Below are 22,006 nucleotides of genomic sequence, written 5' to 3'. Positions count from 1 at the left end.
TTGTTAGGTTATTTCCTTGGTCCAGCTATCTATATCACCTGAGGTCAGAGTTATGGGGAGAATGCATTTGCTTTCATTTGTGAGTGCAAAGGGGCATTGACTAAAGCACCTGCTGTGGCGGAGGTTCATGCTTTCACTTCTCCCCTAGTTATTTGTCCAACGAACAGACACGGTCTGTTATGGGGAGAATGCAAGACTTTCAGTGAGAGTTGTGCTGGTTATAGTTTGGTTGCTGGTTAGAGTTTTTTCCCAGCAATTAAAATAAATTCATGAGGCCCTAATCTAAATCCTATCGGATTTCACATGACTGGGAATACAGATATGCATCTGTTGGTCAAAGGTAGCTTTAAAAAAAAAATAGGTCTCACATTGTGCCTCAGGATCTCGTCACAGTATCTGTGGATTCAAATTGCCATCTATAAAATGGAATTGTGTTCGTTGTCCATAGCTTATGCCTGCCAATAACCATAACCCCACCACCACCATGGGGCACTCTGTTCACAATGTTGACATTTTCACAACACCTTACATGTGCTCTGCGGTTGTGTGGCTGGTTGGACTTACTGCCAATTTCTCTAAAACAACGTTGGAGGCGGCCTATGGTAGAAATGTAACATTCAATTCTCTGGCAACAGTTCTCGTAGACATTCCTGCCGACAGCATGCCAATTGCACGCTCCCTCAACTTGAGATCTGTGGCAGTGTGTTGTGACAAAATGGCACGTTTTGGTGGCCTTTTATTTTCCCCGGCACAAGGTGCACCTGTGTAATGATCATGCCGTTCATCGGCTTCTTGATATCTTGGCAAAGGAGAAAGGCTCGCTAACAGGTATATAAACATATTTGTGCCCAAAATTTTTAAGTAAAAAGCTTTTTGTGCATATGGAAAATTATATATATATTTTTTTTTTTTTTCAGCTCATGAATCTTGGGACCAACACTTTACATGTTGCGTTCATATTTTTTTTCATAATTTTTTTCCAGTGTAGATATAAAATTGTGCGACTAAGACCTATGATTTTGGCAATGATGCCCTTTTATCTACTTCCCAAGAGTCAAATTAATTTGTGGATACCATTTTTATATCCCTGCGAGCAGTTTGAAGGAAGTTGCTAACTAGCGCTACCGCAATTGCTAACTAGCGCTACCGCAATGACTGGAAGACTATGGGTATCTTCTAGCATGCTAGCAGAATTGTAGCAGATACCTATAGGCGTGCAATCAGGGCATAGAGACATACAAATGGTATCCACAAATTAATCTGACTCTGGGGGAGTAAGTATAGGGACAAAATCCAGAAGTATCCCTTTTAAGGGATTATGCAAGGCACACACGTTCACTTCTCCTAGCAGCATACCGAAGCTAGAATACAGGCTCCTTAAGCAGGTCGTTTCAGAAGGTCAATTGTGTCATGGTCTTAACATTCTCGTTTACTTTGTTGTCAAGGGACCAACATACTTTTAACAGATGTTAGCAGCATTTCTTTCTTTCGTTGACATTCATGTGTTTTTTCTCAAATTATATATTGTGTCCTGTAGTTTAATCAAGCCTATGATTTTGACTTTGGTTGAGACTTTTGTAAGTTATTTAAGTGAGTAGGTTTTAATACGTTGTGCATTGATCCTATATCCTAATTGTATATTTTTTTCAGTTCATTTTCTCTGAATGTGAAGCACTGTTTACTGACGCAACTAACCTGTGACGTGTCCTGTGATTTAAAAAATATATATATAATTAACTGACCCCTCTGCTTCTGTTGTTCCCAGGATACAGACATCTCCCCTGCCCAGCGTGATGAGGCTGTGTGCTGGCTCATTAACCTCCACAATGACACCAAGCTATATCCAGAGACCCTCTCCCTAGCCATCAGTATTTTGGACAGGTTTTTAGGCACTATAAAGGTAAGGTACCGACGGGTCTTTAATGTTATCTAGATGAAGTACTGAAATCTTTTTTCATAAGTAACTGTTCACGAAAATGTTCAATCCCATTGATAATAACTATCAATCAATAGCTTTGACCAATCCCCGAGGTTTGTAAGTCCAAGGGTGTAAAAATAATTAGGCAAAGACTCAGTGTATGCAAAAGATTAGTACAGTTTATTCAGAGAATGTTCTGAAGTCCATGATACAAAGACATCAATTTTATAGCTACGCACATACTACCACACAAACAGTAGGTATCCTACTCACATACTTCCACACAAACAGTAGGTATCCTAATCACATACTTCCACACAAACAGTAGGTATCCTAATCACATACTTCCACACAAACAGTAGGTATCCTAATCACATACTTCCACACAAACAGTAGGTATTCTACTCACATACTTCCACACAAACAGTAGATATCCTACTCACATACTTCCACACAAACAGTAGGTGAGTTTTATCCTTCTCCGTAGTCCTCACCACTGTGTATCACTACCCAGCCGACAGTTCCATTCCCCCGAGATTAGGGAAACCTTGAGAAGTACTCCCTATGCTATCATAGGTTCCTCAGAGGCCTAGCCAGGTAGGTCCAAACACAGTTGAACTGTTCTCAGTTTTTTTTCTTCGGCACACGCATACAAGTTCAAATCCGAAACTACGCCTTGCTCAGACAGTCAGTGTTTTTCCACTATACAAATACATTGTTTAATCTAATTCTGATTAAATCAACACACATCATCAAATTAGAATTTTATGATTCTAATCAATTTCATACAATTATAAGGTTTCAGAGTGGAATTATTTTATCATTATCTTTCAACATTTACATTATTTTATCAGTAACAATGGGACAATAAAAATGTATTAGCCATTAGGGCTGGAATCACCATGGGACTTCACGATACGATAGTATCACGATACGTAGGAGCCGATACAATATGTATTGCGATTTGATATTGTGATTTTATTGTGATTCGATGTTTTGAAACATATTGCTCACCATATGTTGTAAATAATAATTATTTAAATAATGGTTAAATACATTTTATAAAATAAAATATGTCAGCTGCAGAGAGACGAGCCATGAGTTTTGTTCCGTCATGGAAATACAAGTGCTGAAGATTTAAGAACAAGCTATGAAGGAAAAAATTATGGAGTTTTTTGCGCAGGCAAAATTATATTACGATATTGTTAAAACGATACTATGTATCATTGAAAATAATATCTCGATATGTAACTATTGATTACGAATCCCCCCTTCACTAAAATGTTTTGCTCATATTCCACTCTACTGTCCATACATTACTATCTTAATAAACACTTAATTTACAAAAATGACAAGTTAATTAGTGGGTGATGGTGATTTCAGAACCAACCCAGTCTGATAGTGGTAGTGGGGTGGGTAAGATGTCTAGTCTCCTTTATGGCTCTAATCTGATAGTGGTAGATGTCTAGTGTCCCTTATGGCTCTAATCTGATAGTGGGGGGAGAGGGGGGGGTAGATGTTTAGTCTCCTTTATGGCTCTAATCTGATAGTGGTACTGGGGGGGTGGTAGAGGTCTAGTCTCCTTTATGGCTCTAATCTGATAGTGGTAGTGGGGGGGTAGATGTCTAGTAACCTTTGTGACTAATCTGATAGTGGTAGTGGGGGGGTAGATGTCTAGTCTCCTTCATGGCTCTAATCTGATAGTGGTAGATGTCTAGTCTCCCTTATGACTCTAATCTGATAGTGGTAGATGTCTAGTCACCTTTATGGCTCTAATCTGATAGTGGTAGTGAGGGGGTAGATGTCTAGTCTCCTTTATGGCTCTAATTTTATAGTGGTAGTAGGGGTGGGTAGATGTCTTGTCTCCATTATGGCTCTAATCTGATAGTGGTAGATGTCTAGTCTCCCTTATCTCTCTCCTCTTCAGTCCTGACCCAGTCTCTCTGTTCTCTCTCCACTTCAGTCCTGACCCAGTCTCTCCGATCTCTCTCCTCTTCAGTCCTGACCCAGTCTCTCCGATCTCTCTCCTCTTCAGTCCTGACCCAGTCTCTCCGATCTCCCTCCTCTTCAGTCCTGACCCAGTCTCTCCGATCTCTCTCCTCTTCAGTCCTGACCCAGTCTCTCCGATCTCCCTCCTCTTCAGTCCTGACCCAGTCTCTCCGATCTCTCTCCTCTTCAGTCCTGACCCAGTCTCTCCGATCTCTCTCCTCTTCAGTCCTGACCCAGTCTCTCCGATCTCTCTCCTCTTCAGTCCTGACCCAGTCTCTCCGATCTCTCTCCTCTTCAGTCCTGACCCAGTCTCTCCGATCTCTCTCCTCTTCAGTCCTGACCCAGTCTCTCCGATCTCTCTCCTCTTCAGTCCTGACCCAGTGACTCCGTTCTCTCCCCTTTTCAGGCCCTTCCAAAGTGATAGGCCTGAGCTAGTTACCCTTCTGTGTGTACCTGGCAAGTTGTCTGAACAGGGAACATTTGGAACCCAGGGTGCCGAGTTTAGACAGTGAGGACTAGTGACATCACGTAGTCCTCCTGACCCAGTCTCTCTCTCTCTCTCTACTCAGGCCCGTCCAAAGTACCTCCGCTGCATCGCCATCGCCTGTTACTTCCTGGCTGCCAAAACCAGCGAGGAGGACGAGGTGATTACATCCTACACCATCAGTCTCCTTAGTGAATACATAACCATTACATACGACACCATCAGGCTCCTTAGTGAATACATAACCATTACATACGACACCATCAGGCTCCTTAGTGAATACATAACCATTACATACGACACCATCAGGCTCCTTAGTGAATACATAACCATTACATACAACACCACCAGTCTCCTTAGTGAATACATAACCATTACATACGACACCATCAGTCTCCTTAGTGAATACATAATCATTACATACGACACCATCAGTCTCCTTAGTGAATACATAATCATTACATACGACACCATACGGCTCTGTGATTGGTACCATTAGGAGGTCAGACAATTAAGTTGAAATAATATGATTAGAGTTCTTGGTGCCAAATTGGTTGGTGAAATGGTTGGTGGGCAGAGAGGAAATGTTTGGTGTGCAGAGAGGAAATGGTTGGTGGGCTGCCTTTGGTGCGTGTTTGCTATTGTTGTTTTGAACCCAACTAACCCAAAGTCGTGTGCAGCGTGTGCCGTTGCTGCGTGACTTGGCCAGCAGCAGCAGATGTGGCTGCTCCCCATCAGAGATACTGAGAATGGAGAGGATCATTCTGGATAAACTCAACTGGGACCTGCACGCTGCAACTCCGCTGGAATTTCTACACATTGTGAGTATTGGGTTCTGTCACCACGTTCATAGTCCTGTCTTAGTGTCCTAGACAGAACCACCCTAGAGGCTTGAAGTAGTGTCCTAGACAGAACCACCACTAGAGGCTTGAAGTAGTGTCCTAGACAGAGCCACCGCTACAGGCTTGAAGTAGTGTCCTGGACAGAATCACCCTAGAGGCTTGAAGTAGTGTCCTAGACAGAGCCACCGCTACAGGCTTGAAGTAGTGTCCTGGACAGAATCACCCTAGAGGCTTGAAGTAGTGTCCTAGACAGAACCACCACTAGAGGCTTGAAGTAGTGTCCTAGACAGAGCCACCGCTACAGGCTTGAAGTAGTGTCCTAGACAGAGCCACCGCTACAGGCTTGAAGTAGTGTCCTAGACAGAGCCACCACTAGAGGCTTGAAGTAGTGTCCTAGACAGAACCACCCTAGAGGCTTGAAGTAGTGTCCTAGACAGAACCACCACTAGAGGCTTGAAGTAGTGTCCTGGACAGAACCACCCTAGAGGCTTGAAGTAGTGTCCTAGACAGAATCACCCTAGAGGCTTGAAGTAGTGTCCTGGACAGAGCCACCCTAGAGGCTTGAAGTAGTGTCCTAGACAGAACCACCACTAGAGGCTTGAAGTAGTGGTGAGATATTCTGTATAGCTTAAGGTAATGTGTGACGCAATTAATTATGAAAATATTTTTAAAACTATTCCCTATTACTAGGCTATTCATATTCAAATGCACTATAATTTTAGGCTAACTGTAAACTGCCCTGCACACAATCAACGAACCAACTGCATCGCCTAAGGCTGTAAGTTCTCTCTCAGACTCAATGGATAGACATTTTGGATCGTTAACAGTCCCAACAGTCCATGTATAATAATACAGTCCACACTGAAAGGAAATTACTCAAATGTGTTTAATTTTGGAGTATAGAGCTAGACCAATTATGTACCAAAGATATCTTAAATCATTTTTGTTTAATGTTTTTCTGCCATGTGTAATAATTGGTAGGCTTTGTATTGTATAACGGCACAATTATAATTTGAATTCTGTTTTTTTTTTTGGGGGGGGGGGGCTTGCACTTGTGAATATGCATAAGCTCTGAAATGTGTATGAGTGTTGTTGAACTTCTTTGTTCAAATTGTTCATCACAGTGATGTGAGTTTTAAAAGTAAGATGGGCCTAGTGTGTGTTATTTTCAATAACATTTGCAGAGGGACAATAGAGCCCTGAGTACCAGGCCATTAGGACCTGATGGAGGGACAATAGAGCCCTGAGTACCAGGCCATTAGGACCTGATGGAGGGACAATAGAGCCCTGAGTACCAGGCCATTAGGACCTGATGGAGGGACAATAGAGCCCTGAGTACCAGGCCATTAGGACCTGATGGAGGGACAATAGAGCCCTGAGTACCAGGCCAATAGTAACCTGATGGTTGTTTAACACGCTGGGCACTACTAACACATGTCCAGAGTGGCTAAAAGGAGGTTACCATGACTCAACGGTCACGTGGAATTTGTCTGCAGTTCTGACTCATGACTGCCGGTGTGGCGGTAATACAGCCGCCGCAACAGCCCTACGTACAACAGTTTAGTGAAAAATATTTGACCGCTAACTAACTGGCTGTTGTTTCCCTCCAGTTCCATGTCATGGTGCTGTCCTGCAAGCCACGGTTCATGGTGGGTCTGGTGGGGTGTAACCCGGCGCAGCACCTGTCCGTGTTGACCCAGCAGCTGCACTACTGCCTGGCCGACAGCGCCCTGCTACATCCCCTCTCCCGGGGATCCATGCTGGCGCTGGCCCTCATCACCCTGGAGCTGGAGAATATCTGCCCTGACTGGCTGGCTCTCACGATCAACCTGCTCAGGAAAACACAGGTAGTAAATTCTCACTATCCTCCTGGTCAGGAGAAAGCACAAGTAGGCCTGCAGTATAGTATGTTGGCATGTTGAGATAGCGGCCGGTTAGGCAGTGAGGGCTTCTACCTAAATCATACACACGTACCAATGTTGACGTGGAGTCCCATCTGACCCCACTCCCTATCTAGGTGATTCCACACCAAGGGAGTGGAAAATGGTTATCTCAGAATGTTCTGGAAATTCTCACATAGGAACTTCATTGGGAGGAAGGATGTTTATCAAAAGAAGACCATCGCTCTCTCCCAGAAGTGTGGATGGTGCGTAAAACCCATTCATTCAGATATAGGTTTTGATGTAAACTTAAAGCTTCCTTTTTAATGTTTCACTTGTTTTCATTTCGCTGCATCGGGGATCGCATTCAGACGTTTTGGCTTTACAGCCTCTTCTTCAGTGTCTAGGAACAAAGCTTTTTTCATTCAAAACAACATTTGTAGGGAACACAGGTGAGCAACCCAATCAGGGATTCTACTCATCTGCCAATTAGGGATGTCGTTTCTCTGGTCTACCTGTAGACAAGTTGTTTTAAATGCTTTTTTACATTTGTATCACAAACCATTTTTATTTATTATCATGGTGAAAGTGGAAACTTAGGCCCTTTTTAGATTTGTACATGCCCTCCTGTAAGTATGGGATGCCGTTTGGGTCTTTGCGTGTGTGGAAAAAAGCTACACCTTTCAAATAACACTATTTGACATGTTAAATGAGCTTTTAATTTGACGCGTTAAATGACACAGTTCTATTATAGAATGTTGTGTGTTCTGAATTTGCCCGTGCAAGCCAAGCGCCACCACTACTATCAGTATCACTGTCAAAGCTGTACAAACCAAGTCTGCAAACAAGTAAACACCGGCCACGAACTGTGTGTTTACAATACCGCGTTGGTAATAAGGCATTATTTGTTAGACCTCTACTTCTGGGGTAGTTAGCTTTAGCTTGGTACCTAGCTAGCACCAATACAACCAGCCTGAAAACAATGACCAGTAGAAACTGCAGTCATTTTCATTATTCTTAGCAATGATTTAGGAATCCTTGTAACTTTTAGCTAAGTAGCCACTTGTTGTTCACCTATTGAAATTGAACTTCAATTCATGAAAATAAATAGCTAGCCAGCTACTTAATAACCCTGTTTCCCAAAACAAACATTATAAACAGCCAGCCAGCTAGTGAAGCTCGACCAGACTGCGGACCGGGGTATGTGTTGTGAAGCTAGCCACAATAAGGATTGGACACAATAGTGGAATTTGCTGTTTGCCTTCAAAATAAAAGTACCTCTATATTTTTCCTTTATTTAACTAGGCAAGTCAGTTAAGAGCAAATTATTATTTTCAATGACAGCCTAGGAACAGTGGGTTAACTGCCTGTTCAGGGGCAGAACGACAGATTTGTACCTTGTCAGCTCAGGGGTTTGAACTTGCAACCTTCCGGTTACTAGTCCAACACTCTAACCACTGCCGATGCAGAAGGTTATAATTTGTGGAATCGTGACATATTTACACTAGATAGCGTTAAACAAGGTTGGAATGTGAAGCAATGAAATGGGGTATCAGTCTAGTCGGTTACACCCACAGAACACAACTGTGAAGAGTTAACGCGAATATTAGCATTGTAGCTCTTATCGCGGGACTGCGACTGTGTGAAATCACCTCCCCAGTCAGCCAGTGTGTATTGACATTCATATTGCATTGTACAGCATTACCTAAGGATTGAGGATCAATGAAATGGGATATCAGTCTACTCAATACCCAATATGTTTTTTCCCAATGTCGTCCTCAGAGTTATCAGACTCCAAAACATCCACGCAGTATTGTTTTTCCTCGTGAATAGTGTTCGGTACACGTAGGTTGATAATAAATGTGGCTCAATTCACAGTTGTTTCAGAGTCCTGCAATAAGAGCTATGATGCTAATGTTTCTCTGGGTGTCACTGAGTAGACTGATACCCCCATGTCATTGATCCACAATCCATAGTTAAGGCTGTACAGTGAAATAAGTAAGTTCCCAAATCAATTCTAAAGTATAATACATACAGTGTCATTTCAACAGATGTGTCAAATTAACAATCTTTTTTTTTTTTGCATGATCTATTAAATGATGGCATAATTCTACTATTTGTATTCATTTGCATCACTGTCAATGACATACTTTTATTTTGAAGGCCACTATTGTGGCTAATCCTTATTGTGGCTAGCCTCACATAGATGGGTCCGACCACCATTAATCAAATAAGAACTGTCTTATAAATTAGGGTTATTTTAGATGATGACACCTAGCTATATACCTTATGATCTGTGAACCGTACATGATACAGACAACATCTTGAACTCATTATTCTCCTTATAGCGAGCTCTAACATAATGGGGTATGTCTAGATTCTGAAATACAATGTTTTACATTCATTTATTCAACATTAAACATATTAATGTAAATATCTCAACTACCCCCATTTTTAACACCATATTGTTTTAAGCAATTTACTCTACAATTAAATACAATTTCCAGAAATGTCTGATACATTTAATGTGCCCCAACAACACAGATTCAAAAGGAACTCCCTCTGCTGGTGATTTTCTGAATGTGCAATCCTAAAGGAGGTCTGTGATTGGTTAATGACATATAATGTACATTTTTTTGATGTTATATCATCAAAAGTACCAGAGAGCCCACTCCGGGGAAATGTGACGTTTGATGAAACTGTCTAAAAAAAAATATATTTCAAAAAGGTTATTTTGAGATATAAATGTTTAATGTTTAATAAGTTAGAGCTATAAGGAGTATTATGACTCCACGATGTATCACAGATCATAAGGTCTTACAGGAAGCATGCGCACACTGAGTGTACAAAACATTAGGAACGCCTGCTCTTTCTGCGACAGGCTGACCAGGTGAACGCTATGATCCCTTATTGATGTCACCTGTTAAATCCACTTCAAATCAGTGTAGATGAAGGGGAGGAGACATGGTTAAAGAAGGATTTTGAAGCCTTGAGACAATTTGAGACATGGATTGTGTATGTGAGCCATTCAGAGGGTGAATGGACAAGACAAAATCTGTAAGTGCCTTTAAACCGGTTATGGTAGTAGGTGCCACCGGTTTGTGTGTCAAGAACTGCAACGCTTCTGAGTTTTTCACACTCAACAGTTTCCCGTGTGTATCAAGAATGGTCCACCACCCAAAGGACATCCATCCAACTTGACACAACTGTGGGAAGCATTGGAGTCAACATGGGCCAATATCCCTGTGGAACGCTTTCAACACCTTGTAGTCCATGCCCCGACGAATTGAGGCTGTTCTGAGGGCAAAATGGGGTGCAACTGAATATTAGGTGTTCTTAATATTTTGTACACTCTGTGGGTCTCAAAGGGCTTAAAATTGCCACTTTCATCATGATTTTCTCAAAAAATGGTTTGTGATACAAATGTAAAAAGCGTGTCTCAGACATCCTTTCTCCCAATGAAGTTCCTGTGTGAGAATTGCCAGAACATTCTGAGATGACAAAAATATTTTCTGCTGTTGTGGAATAACCCATTTATCTCTCTTTCTCTTATGACCCTGTTCACTAAAACCCAGAACAAATACAGGGGATAACATGGATGTTGTGGTCCCTCCCAAATATATATATATATATCAGTGGTATTATCAGGATGCCTCTCGGGAGCATAAATAGAGTCAGCCTGTATTTTGAATATAACCATGTTTCCATCCACAGTTATGTAAAGTCATTACTGTAAACAATAAAAATTAAATTAAATTAAACAGAAGTCACAACAGTTGTGATGGAAACGAGACGTTTCAGTACAATTCTATAAATGCCGACAGATCATTTGTTCGTTTGACACGGTGGGATCTTTTTGTGTCGGTAAAATGTAATATGCAGTGAAAACGCCTTTTTATGTGCAAATATTGATATAATAACCAAAGTTATTTGAGTCACGCAATGATATGGTGCGTGTGGTCCTCCCACCTAGGACTCGGGGAAACCATGCAGTTTATTAGGCTACAGATTTAAATAAGTTATAAACTTCACAGGGTGGGGAAAGTGCACTTTGATGAGTTTAATGCCCCCTTTACAATAAATATTCATTCTGGTGACATGATAATCGATGGGAAATGTGCATATTTTAATGCGGATTTTAGAATATTCGCCTGAATCTGTCGTCAATTGGATGGAAACCTAGCTATTAACATAATTATGATCAAGTCTTTCATTTATCTCCCACCCCTAGATTGACAGTTCTCAGCTGATCCGATGTCGAGAGCTGGTGTCACGTCACCTGTCCACACAGGAAGCTTCCCTGCCTCCCAACACTGTGTACATCTACCAGTCCCTGCACCACAGTCTGGACCCGGACCCTTGCACCCGGGGAAGAGAGTCCGACACCAGGCTCCCAGACACAGACCCACCGGCGCCATCCACGGCCCCTAGGGACAGGAGCCTCTCCTGGGTCTCCTCTACCACCCTGCTCCAGGTCCATGGACCACCCAAACCCAGCCACCACTCCCACCAAGTCTCCCTGCGCTGCAAGCACTCAGCCAAGCGCAAGGTGAGAGCTTGGCTGCTTCAACAACCGGAGTAATGTATTTTTTAACATCTACCTAGATACAGTGCATTTGGAAAGTATTCAGATCCCTTGATTATTTCCCCATTTTGTTACGTTACAGCCTTAGTCTAAAATGGATTCAATCGTTTTTTTCCCCCTCATCAATCGACACAATATCCTGTAATGACAAAGCAAAAAAAAACTCTTCTTTTTTTTTCTTTTTTTTGCATATGTATTAAAAATGAAATCACATTTACGTGAGTATTCAGACCCTTTAATCAGTACTTTTAGTTACCTTACAGACTTATTCTTAAATTGTTTTTTTCCCTCATCAATCTCCACACAATACCCCCTAATGACATCCCAATACCCCCTAATGACATCGCAATACCCCCTAATGACGTCACAATACCCCCTAATGACATCACAATACCCACTAATGACATCACAATACCCACTAATGACATCACAATACCCACTAATGACATCGCAATACCCACTAATGACATCGCAATACCCCCTAATGACATCACAATACCCCCTAATGACATCACAATACCCCCTAATGACATCACAATACCCACTAATGACATCACAATACCCCCGAATGACATCACAATACCCACTAATGACATCACAAAAATATTACATTTCCTTAAATATTCAGACCCTTTACTCAGTATTTTGTTGAAGCGCCTTTGGCAGCGATTACTGCATCAGGTCTTCTTGTGTATGAAGCTACAAGCTTGGCACACCTGTATTTGAGGAGTTTCTCCCATTCTTCTCTGCAGATCCTCTCAAGCTCTGTCAGGTTGGATGGGGATTCGTTGCTGCACAGCTATTTTCAGGTCTCTCCAGAGATGTTCGATCAGGTTCAAATCCGGGTTCTGGCTGGGCCACTCAAGTTCATTCGGAGACTTGACCCCAAGCCACTTCTGCCTTGTCTTGGCTGTGTGCTTAGGGCCGTTGTCCTGTTGGAAGGTGAACCTTCACCCCAGTCTGAGGTTCTGAGCGCTCTGAAGCCTGTTTTCATCAAGGATCTCTCTGTACTTTGCACTGTTCATCTTTGCCTCGAACCTGACTAGCCTCCCAGTCCCTGCGGCTGAAAAACAACCACACAGCATGATGCTGCCAACACGATGCTTCACCGTAGGGATGGTGCCAGGTTTCTGCCAGATGTGACGCTTGGCATTCAGGCCAAAGAGCTCAATCTTGGTTTCATCAGACCAGAGAATCTTGTTTCTTATTGTCTGAGAGTCCTTTAGGTGCCTTTTGGCAAACATCAAGCAGGCTTTCATGTGCCTTTTTTGGCTCCCTGAGTGGCGCAGCAGTCTAAGGCACTGCATCTCAGTGCTAGAGGCGTTACTACAAACCCTGGTTCGATTCCAGGCTGTATCACAACCGGCCATGATTGGGGGTCCCATAGGGCGGCGCACAATTGGCCCAGCGTTGTCTGGGTTAGGGTTTCGCCGGGGTAGGTTGTCATAAGAATTTGTTTTTAACTGACTTGTCTAGTTAAATAAAAATACTGAGGAGTGGCTTCCGTCTGGCCACTCTACCATAAAGCCCTGATTGGTGGAGTGCTGTAGAGATGGTTGTCCTTCTGGAAGGTTCTCCTATCTCCACAGAGGAACTCTGGAGCTCTGTCAGAGTGACCATCAGTTTCTTTGTCACTTCCCTAACCAAGGCCCTTCTCCCCTGATTGCTCAGTTTGGACCGGGTGGCCAGCTCTAGGAAGAGTCTTGATGGTTCCAAACTTCTTCCATTGAAGAATGATGGAGGCCACTGTGTTCTTGGGGACCTTCAATGCTGCTCCTCGATACAATCCTGTCTCGGAGGTCTACGGACAATTCCTTCGACCTCATGGCTTGGTTTGTGCTCTGACGTGCACTGTCAGCTGTGGGACCTTATATAGACAGGTGTGTGCCTTTCCAAATCATGTCCAATCAATTGAATTTACCACAGATGGACTCCAATCAAGTTGTAGAAACATCTCAAGGATGATCAATGGAGCTCAATTTAGAGTCTCATAGCAAAGGGTCTGAATACTTATGTAAATAAGGCATTTCTGTTTTTATTTTTAATACATTTCTAAAAACGTGTTTTCGCTTTTATCATTATGGGGTATTGTGATGTCATTATGGGGTATTGTGATGTCATTATGGGGTATTGTGATGTCATTATGGGGCATTGTGTGTAGATTGACTAACATGTTTTATTTAATCCATTTTAGAATAAAGGCTGTAACGTAACAAAATGTGGAAAAAGTTGAGGGGGTCTGAATACTTTCCGAATGCACTGTATACTATTGCTATTTGACTTGCCTTGATTATGAAAGCATATTGTGTTTATGGTAATATGTTTTGGTAGTAGAGCTTAGAGATGACTATGAAAAGCTCTACTACAAATGTAATGTATTTTAAGTGATATAATGTATTGTATAATGTGCTTATAAATAATGTTATTATTATTAAGGTGGAGGAGATGGAGGTCGACGAATTCTACGAGGGGATCAAACGACTCTACAACGAAGAGAACGGGGGCGCTCCGGAAGGAACGGCGGTAACGGGGGAGGAGCCTCTAGAGGAGAGTCCTGTCCTATTGGTCAGGAGGGAGGGCCACACCTCCCCCTGCCCCCCTCTCCAACCCGTCAGTGTCTCATAGAGAAGAAGAGGATGAAACCAAGGCCTTCTCTTCCTCTCTACCTGAGCTGCAAGGAAAATAAGTCTCAGTATTCAATCTGTCACATGGCATTTATCCACCAACCCCAGGCCTCGATTGAGCCCCCAAAAAAAGTCACCAAAAAAATATGCTATTTCATAACTATTTGTTGAGCACAAATATAAAATGATTAAAAAAATATAAATATAATATAATGATATAAATATTATCCTTCAAAAAAAATAGGTCAAATTACTACTTCTCCCTGTGAGTCTCTGTGATGATATTTCTCTACGGTCATGGCATTTTATTTCTGTTTTTGACTCTAACTAATCTAAGTTTCAATCAGTATATTTATTTTTCTTTACCTTCCTCTTTTCCTGAAATAAAAAAAATCATTCCCAGCATGTTGTCTTTAACCCCTCACAAAACATGTCACGTTAAGAGTTTGACTGTAAAAGCGTGTAGAACTATGTTAACCTGAAGTACTGAATGGTTTTTTTTTTCACGTTTAATAATGGAAATATCCCCTTCCACAACTTTCCTGTCTTTGTCCCGTCACAGTGTGCTGTAGTAGTTTAACCAAAGAATGAACATTTACAAGCTACTGTCATTAATGACGATGCATAAGTGAATCAATTTACCCGATGAAGCAATATGTTTTAAGATAAACAGCTTTGTTAAAAGAGGGTTTATCCCAAGTGGCACCCTATACCCTACATAGTGCACTACTTTTTAGTAGAGGCCTATGGGGGGGAAATAGGGTGACATTTCAGATGCTATCAAGAAGAGGGTTTGAAGATGTAGCTACCATAATTCACCTTATCTTTGCTGTTCAGAAACAACTTGCTGTTTTTTTTTTTGTTTATTGCCAAAAGGCTCTTTGCTCTGGGGTGCTGGTAACTGCCGATGTACTGCTGACAACTTGTGGCATCAATAAAACAAGTGAAATAATCCGTCTTTATCTTGTTACTGTGTATCAAAGTGGCTTCATTGTGTCATCCCGCACATTGCTGGACATAGGATGTGCATTTACTTCATTAGCTACAGTTAGTCTTGAAAACCAGACCCGAGGCAACAGCCGGAGCATTTGAAAATGGAGGGACGCAACGCTGATTCTAGCGCGACTTGGTTAATGTACTCAATTTGTAGAGCATGGAACACCAGGGTATCCTCAAATTTGAGAAGAGTACAGCAATGAAAGGATTTAGGCGGGAATGCTATGATTTTAAACGTTTTCCACGTTTCTAAATTGCAACGTAGCGTTATTTTAGGTAGGTTAATTTATGTGACATCAGATTTCTTGCGGTGTGGTTATGCTGATGGTTTGTCTACACAGCAGGTTAGAACACTTAATTTGGAAGGTTAAGAGGACAAAGGTGTAGCTAACATGGGCTCCGAGTGGCGCAGCGGTCTAAGGCACTGCATCACAGTGCCAGAGGCGTCACTACAGACCCTGGTTCGATTCCAGGCTGTATCACAACCGACCGTGATTGGGAGTCCCATTAGGCACAATTGGCCCTGCGTCGTCCAGATTAGAGTTTGACTGGGGTAGGCCGTTATTATTAATAAGAATGTGTTCTTAACTTACTTGCCTAGTTAAAGGTTAAATAAATAAACAATGCTAGATGTCAACAACTGTTATCCCCGGCGCGACAACTAGATGGAGCTGTAATGGAAGCCATCATGGTACAAACCATCAGCAATACAACATCTGCACGTTGCCTAATTCTCAGGGGTTTATTACGCCAATCTTTTGCAAAACGTTTCTTAAACGGAAGCAAACGAAATGGGGAGGGACCTACCTGCATTTGGCCAATTTAAAATCAAATTTTTCTCTGTTTGCTTCTTAAATTGTAAACTGTTTCTGCGTTGAATTATCATTTAAGAACCAAAACATGGGTGTATTCATTACGGAAACTGTTTACCGTTTAAGAACCAAAGGAAGCAAACGAAACGAAGAGGGTCCTACCTGAATTTCTCCAATAAATACTATTGTTTGCGTTTTCCGTTTGGAGTAGGCTAAACCGTTTCTGTTACAAAACGTTTACAGTTTAAGAAGCAAACCGAGCAAAACGACATTTTATATTGGACAAATGCAGGTAGGTCCCGCCCGGTTTCGTTTGCTTCCGTTTAAGAAACGTTTTGCAACAGAATCGGGCTAATGAATACGCCCCAGGTATGCAGGTGGAGTTGCAAATGTTCGGATAGGGCGGAGTTAATTGTTACTGGCGCAGAAAAAAACCCATCTGACACTCCATCGGGCTTGGAGCAAACAGACGGAATGGCCACCGATTTTACTCAGGATTCGGTGCTGTACTTTCTCCGGTGCAATGGTGGAAGAGTGAAGAACTCTGAATTGTTGGCGCACTTCAATGCGTTTATAAAGGACCACAAGAACCAGACGCACAATCGGGAACTGTTTAAAAAGTTTATTAACTCCGTGGCTGTGGTGAAAACGGAGGAGGGAGTTAGATACGTTGTATTGAGGAAGACATTTCTGGGCCATGTTGTTGGAGGAGATATCACCGCAGGATCCCATTCTCCAACCCCCCCCATCGGACAACAACCTGCGCCACAGGCGAGAGAGAGAGACCGCTCGCCGAGAGATCCGGTAAACCTAAATCAGGAGAGAGGTCAGAAGGAATTGATCGAGACGCACTTGAACGTCACAAATCAGAAGTTACATGTTCCACCCGGCAACACCATCCAACTCACAGAAAAGATATTGGCCTCGGCTGGAATTGTAAAGACAAACAATGTGAAAAGTACAGTCAACTTCGAAAAGCCTATCCAAAGCTCCTCGCCATGTGTGACAGACCATGCGCTACCTCCGGCATCCAGCAACAAAGAGGCACGGTTCCGCCCATCTTACAATGCAGAAAAATCAAAGGGCTCAGAAGATGGGAGTGGTCAGAACATTGAAGCAAAATGGGATAAAAAACCCGTGACTCTCCCTCTTTCAGTCCCAAAACTGAATCACAAAGGCATTTACATTGGTGGTTACACACTTGGCAAGCAGTCAATAGAACCCAAGAGGTCCTATCCGCCCCCTGAGTTCCTGTACACAGAGGTGAAACCTCCGGCACCTCAGCCTCACCTAGCACAGGTGCAACAGAATGCAGTACAGCCAAAGAGGAAGACTTCTGAAGCTGACCACAGAGGAGCCTCTGCAGCTACAGGATGGCCACTGCTCACCACTCTAGAGCATGCCAGCTCCTTTCCTTGTTTATCTGATCCTTCTGCTGCTCCCCTGACCCCTGACCCCCAGGTGACAAGGAGCAATTGCAACCTGGATGGCAACCTTCACCTCCACCATAGCATCCCACAGCAGCCCAGACCAAAAGAAGATGGAGTCCCTGACCCAGTCCCTATCCCTGACATTCACAGCCAGTATCCGGAGGAGAGTAGAGCTGCTGTTCCCCAGTCTTGGGTCAAACCCCAGCCTCCCCAATGCCACCTACCCCTGGATTCCCCGTACCACACCCCCACTGCTGATAGTGCTAGGTCTTCTGGTTACTCAGAGCAGTACCACCACCAGGCTGACTCCGGCCTCTCCTCCCATCACAGCCACAGCAGCCTCCTCCTTTGCCCATCACTGAACTCCAGGGATGAGTGGCCCCAGGGTTCCCGTAGAGATGAGTGGGCCAGCTATGAAGCACTCAACTACCAGGTTCTCTCGGGTGAGCAGCTCTCTCAAATGCACTGCGCCGAGAAGCAAGCCCCCTGTCCTCACTATCACTCCACCGGTTACCTTGATAACAACAAGGTGGACATAGCATCGTCATGGCACCATTCCACAGGTTATCTCCATGACGATGATGGGTCAGAGTCCAACGAGTCCACCTCTATTCCTGGTTCGGCCCCCGAGCCATTTCTCCGACCCGCCGTCCAGCGACTCAGCACACAGCTCCGCAGCCGTATGTGTCGTAGTCTCGGAGCCGGCCTGGACCAACAGTTTCCGGAGGACGGTGTCTCGGCACGGCACAACCGTCTCCACCTCCTCTCCTCCAACCTCAGCATCAGCCACTCCTTCTCCCACCCTACCTCACGCACACCCAGCTACAGAGACCTAAGGGGGGAGATGCGATCTGGGGCCTCCAGTAACAAGAGCTTAAACAGTGGCCATGACAGCTCCTACTTCCACCGGCACAACCTGGTCCCCCTGGAGCCTAAGGAGCATGACTGGCTGGTGAAGGGCGCCGCTGGACTCTGGGCCGACATTTACACCCTGTTCAGAGATGAACCCAGCCTCCTCACCAAGAGAGACTTCATCACTGGTTATACCATCCTGCACTGGATCGCTAAACATGGAGACCACCGGGTCCTCAACACACTCTGGTATGGAGTCAACAAAGCCGGGTTTAAACTGGACGTGGATGTGAAGACTACCTGTGGCTACACGCCTCTTCACCTGGCCACGATCCACGGAAACGACAAGATGATACGACTTCTGGTTCATAAGTTCAGTGCCAACGTGGCCCTCAGGGACACTAGTGGTAAGAAGGCCTGGCAGCACCTCAGTCGCACCGGCCCAATTGACCTTCTAGAGATGCTAGGGGCCCCTCAGTGCTTGACCTCCACCGAGGGTAGCTCCTCATCCCAGTCCACAGGAGAGAGACCCACCAGGCCGGTGACATCCTCGGGCTCAGCTGCGGTGAAGAGGTCCACGTCTATAGCTGTGTTCCTGAATAAGACTCTGATGAAGTTCCCAGGACGGGAACGTTCGCAGTCGTCCGACTCTTTAGTGTGACACTAGTGTGGCATCTAGGGTGTCTGTCCCACTATGACCTCTATTCTAATGGCACCAGCCACTTACTAACTAAGCTGTGTTGGGTCTTCACAGCTAAGATTTGACACTTAAAATCGGATTTGCTTTCTTTATTTCAAATGTTAATCCATTTTTTTATTTTTTAGACCGAATAATTGAATAAGGGGTTAGGGATTGTGTTATTGAGCTGTCTAAATGAATTTATTATGAATGGATATGACAGACAGACCTTAACTGTATCACTTGTGATAACAAAAGCAATAGAATCAGTTCCGTGAGGTCGGAGTTATAAAGAGATTGTATTTTATTATCTTATTTGAGTATAATTGCTTTGCATTTGTGTTTATTTTTGGCGAGAACCTTTTTGTTTGTTTGCTACTGGGGAAATGGCTTCCATTCCTAATGTTTAGTTTTTTAATGACCAGAGAAGAACCTTTTCAAAATGTCTTCTCTCCAACAACAGTTCAAGTGCTTCAGCAGTTTCATGTTTCAGGTGGTTACTTGACGTTGGAATGTGGTTTTGTTTGTTCAAAGGCCTGTCAAAGTAGCAATGTATATTACATCATCTGACTAAAGGAAAAAGAATCGTCCCTTGCACCAGGAGGAATATGATGCCAACTGTTCACTAGTTTAAATCCCCGAAGGTTGAGTGAGGTTTATAATACACGGCTGTTTTATTATATGGACTTGTTAATATTGACACCAAAAAGTTGAATCACACAAACTGTTTTCTCTTCATGTTTCCAGGTGCAGCATGCCCTGAAGTACTAAAACAATCCAAACTGATTTTCATTTCATGTCATTTCCTTAAAGACCCAGTGCAGTCAAAATAGTTTCCCCCCCCCCACTGTGTTTTGTATAATATTGTACAACGGCCGATGAAACTAACTCTGTAAAAGTGTTTATTTTTATTATATTTTAGCAGTGTTATTTCCTGATAGTTGCTGGTTGAAAATACAATATACCCAGGATCTTCTAATCAGCAGGTTTGCATGGGCGGGAGTTTCGGCTTTCCATGGTGACATCATGTTTTTTAAATTGGTTAATATCAAGAGTTCTAAACATCTCTGCCAATAACAGCTATGTTTCAGTTCCCCCCGCCCGACTCAGACCACTCCCCCAGACACTCCTACCAAATACTTTTCATCAGAAAAACATTTTCCCCTTTTCAATGGAAATCTGTTATTTGTCACATGCTTCGTAAACAGATGTAGACTGACAGTGAAATGCTTACTTAGATACTTTTCAGACAATGCAGTGTTAAAGATACATTTAAACAAGATTTTAAAAAACAAGTCAAATACAAGAAGATACTTTATTGTTACCCAGAAATGATTTAATGTTGCTATAAAAACCACTGCATTTGATCCTTTTTAACACCTTATTTTTATTTGTTTTGTTTCCAAAACTAATATTATTGATCCAAGTGAAATGTTAACCTGTGTTGAACATTAAGGTGCAAGAGAGTGGGTTATAACAGAGGTTCTGATCCAAATAGCAGCATATTCCCTATGTATCACACTGCTCTGGTCAAATCTAGTACACTATATAGGGAACACGGTGCCATTTTGGATGCAAGAAAAAATCTCTTCAGGTGCTGGATTCATACAGTGGATGTAAACAGACATGATAAACAATTCTACGTGCCAGCTACGGCTCTGGAGGGCTGGAGGTATGCGAGGGACCAGGGGAGGCTTCAGATCGGGGGACCCTCCAGACTGGAGCTCTGGATGTCTACCATGGCGTGGTGGGATCACGGTGGAGACCAGGTGTCTATGAAAGGCTGTGCTGTGTGAGGGGCCGGGCTGGGCTAGGGGCCGGGCTGGGCTAGGGGCCGGGCTAGGGCCACTGTGTGGGACTTGATGAGGCATGTCGAGGAAAAACGTGTCCTTTGTGTTGCCGTCATGCTGCTACCAGGACGACACCGTGGTTGTGTCCCAAATGTCACCCTATTCCCTAAATAGTGCACTACTTTTGACCAGAACTAAGTGGGCTCTGGTTAAAAGTAGTGCACTATAAAGGGAATAGGGACATTTTTTAGGACGCAACCCCTTATTGGGAGAATAGGTTCGGCAAGGGCACATTGAGACTGGCCTCCTTTTAAACTTTTATCTAACTTTTAACTCTTAACTTTTTTAAGTTGATTTATACAACTTAAAACTAAATCGTTTTTTTTTTGCAGGCCACATGGGCTCTATCCAAGTGTAACTGTAGTACTCTGAAGGTGAGTCGTAACTTTGACACAGTATGTTTGTGCACATGGAGACGTCTACATGTTGGGTCTTGTCACCTGGAAGAGCGCTGTGTTTTGCAGGTTATTCAAGCTTGCGTTTCTCTGGTTGTATAACTTTGGTGAATTTCAGTTATGTAATATTGCCTGTCTGACTACAGCTTTATCTTTCTGTATGAATAAAAGCATGTCATTGTATATTAACTGCTGTAGTTGTGAGCATTTCGGATAAACAAGCACATGTCTATTTCAACCTTTTTCTCTCAACCTGTAATTCAACAACCGGCTGTGTAGTACAGAAGATAATTAACAGTGGAAGGGTGAGACTGTTACCAGAGGCCTGGTGATACTCTGACACTGTCATGCTATCATGTAACAACACCTACTGGTGTGCTCTCCTGAGCCCAAATAGTTCACTTGGACAGTCCTTAGATCGGTAGCACCATGTTGCAATGGGACTTGAATGTCCCAACACACATTTTCCCCAGTCTGTTTGTGTTGTCATGCCAACCCCTTGTCACTGTAATGTTTAGGTTGAAATGGAGTTGGCAAGAGCACAAACAGATCTGGGATCAGTCTATAGGAGGAGACAACAGATCTGGGACCAGGCTATAGCAGGATATATCAGATCTGGGACCAGGCTATAGAAGGAGACAACAGATCTGGGACCAGGCTATAGGAGACA

The 22,006-nt window shown here is 43.2% G+C and overlaps 2 protein-coding genes across 7 annotated transcripts in view; both read left to right on the top strand.

Annotated features, from left to right (window-relative positions):
* The window catches only part of LOC109868290 (cyclin-I), a 65,801-nt gene extending 50,525 nt beyond the window's left edge, over positions 1 to 15,276 (top strand). For 3 of the 6 annotated variants that reach the window (XM_020457731.2, XM_031803120.1, XM_020457730.2), the window contains 6 exons: positions 1,766 to 1,900; positions 4,477 to 4,551; positions 5,072 to 5,212; positions 6,844 to 7,080; positions 11,345 to 11,662; positions 14,135 to 15,276. In XM_020457731.2, coding sequence (XP_020313320.1) covers positions 1,766 to 1,900; positions 4,477 to 4,551; positions 5,072 to 5,212; positions 6,844 to 7,080; positions 11,345 to 11,662; positions 14,135 to 14,323 — 1,095 coding nt within the window. In that variant the 3' untranslated portion in view covers positions 14,324 to 15,276. Of the gene's footprint in view, positions 1 to 1,762; positions 1,901 to 4,476; positions 4,552 to 5,071; positions 5,213 to 6,843; positions 7,081 to 11,344; positions 11,692 to 14,134 lie in introns of all 6 variants that reach the window. The other 3 variants (XM_031803121.1, XM_020457733.2, XM_020457735.2) reach the window with 2 other exon arrangements.
* Positions 15,277 to 16,250: 974 nt separating this feature from the next.
* On the top strand, positions 16,251 to 19,877 carry LOC109868690 (ankyrin repeat domain-containing protein SOWAHB). Its single transcript, XM_020458414.2, has one exon. It carries the CDS (start codon positions 16,485 to 16,487, stop codon positions 19,071 to 19,073), a length of 2,589 nt encoding a protein of 862 aa, XP_020314003.2. The 5' UTR covers positions 16,251 to 16,484; the 3' UTR covers positions 19,074 to 19,877.
* The last annotated feature ends 2,129 nt before the right edge of the window (positions 19,878 to 22,006 follow it).

Source organism: Oncorhynchus kisutch, linkage group LG23, assembly GCF_002021735.2.
Source record: "Oncorhynchus kisutch isolate 150728-3 linkage group LG23, Okis_V2, whole genome shotgun sequence".
NCBI lineage: Eukaryota > Metazoa > Chordata > Actinopteri > Salmoniformes > Salmonidae > Oncorhynchus > Oncorhynchus kisutch.
The sequence above is the reverse complement of the archived record's forward strand: the minus strand, read 5'-3'. Positions and strand labels throughout refer to the sequence as shown.

Excerpts from the sequence above, each read along its gene's own strand:
- LOC109868690 (XM_020458414.2), top strand. The coding sequence starts at position 16,485 with ATGAATACGCCCCAGGTATGCAGGTGGAGTTGCAAATGTTCGGATAGG.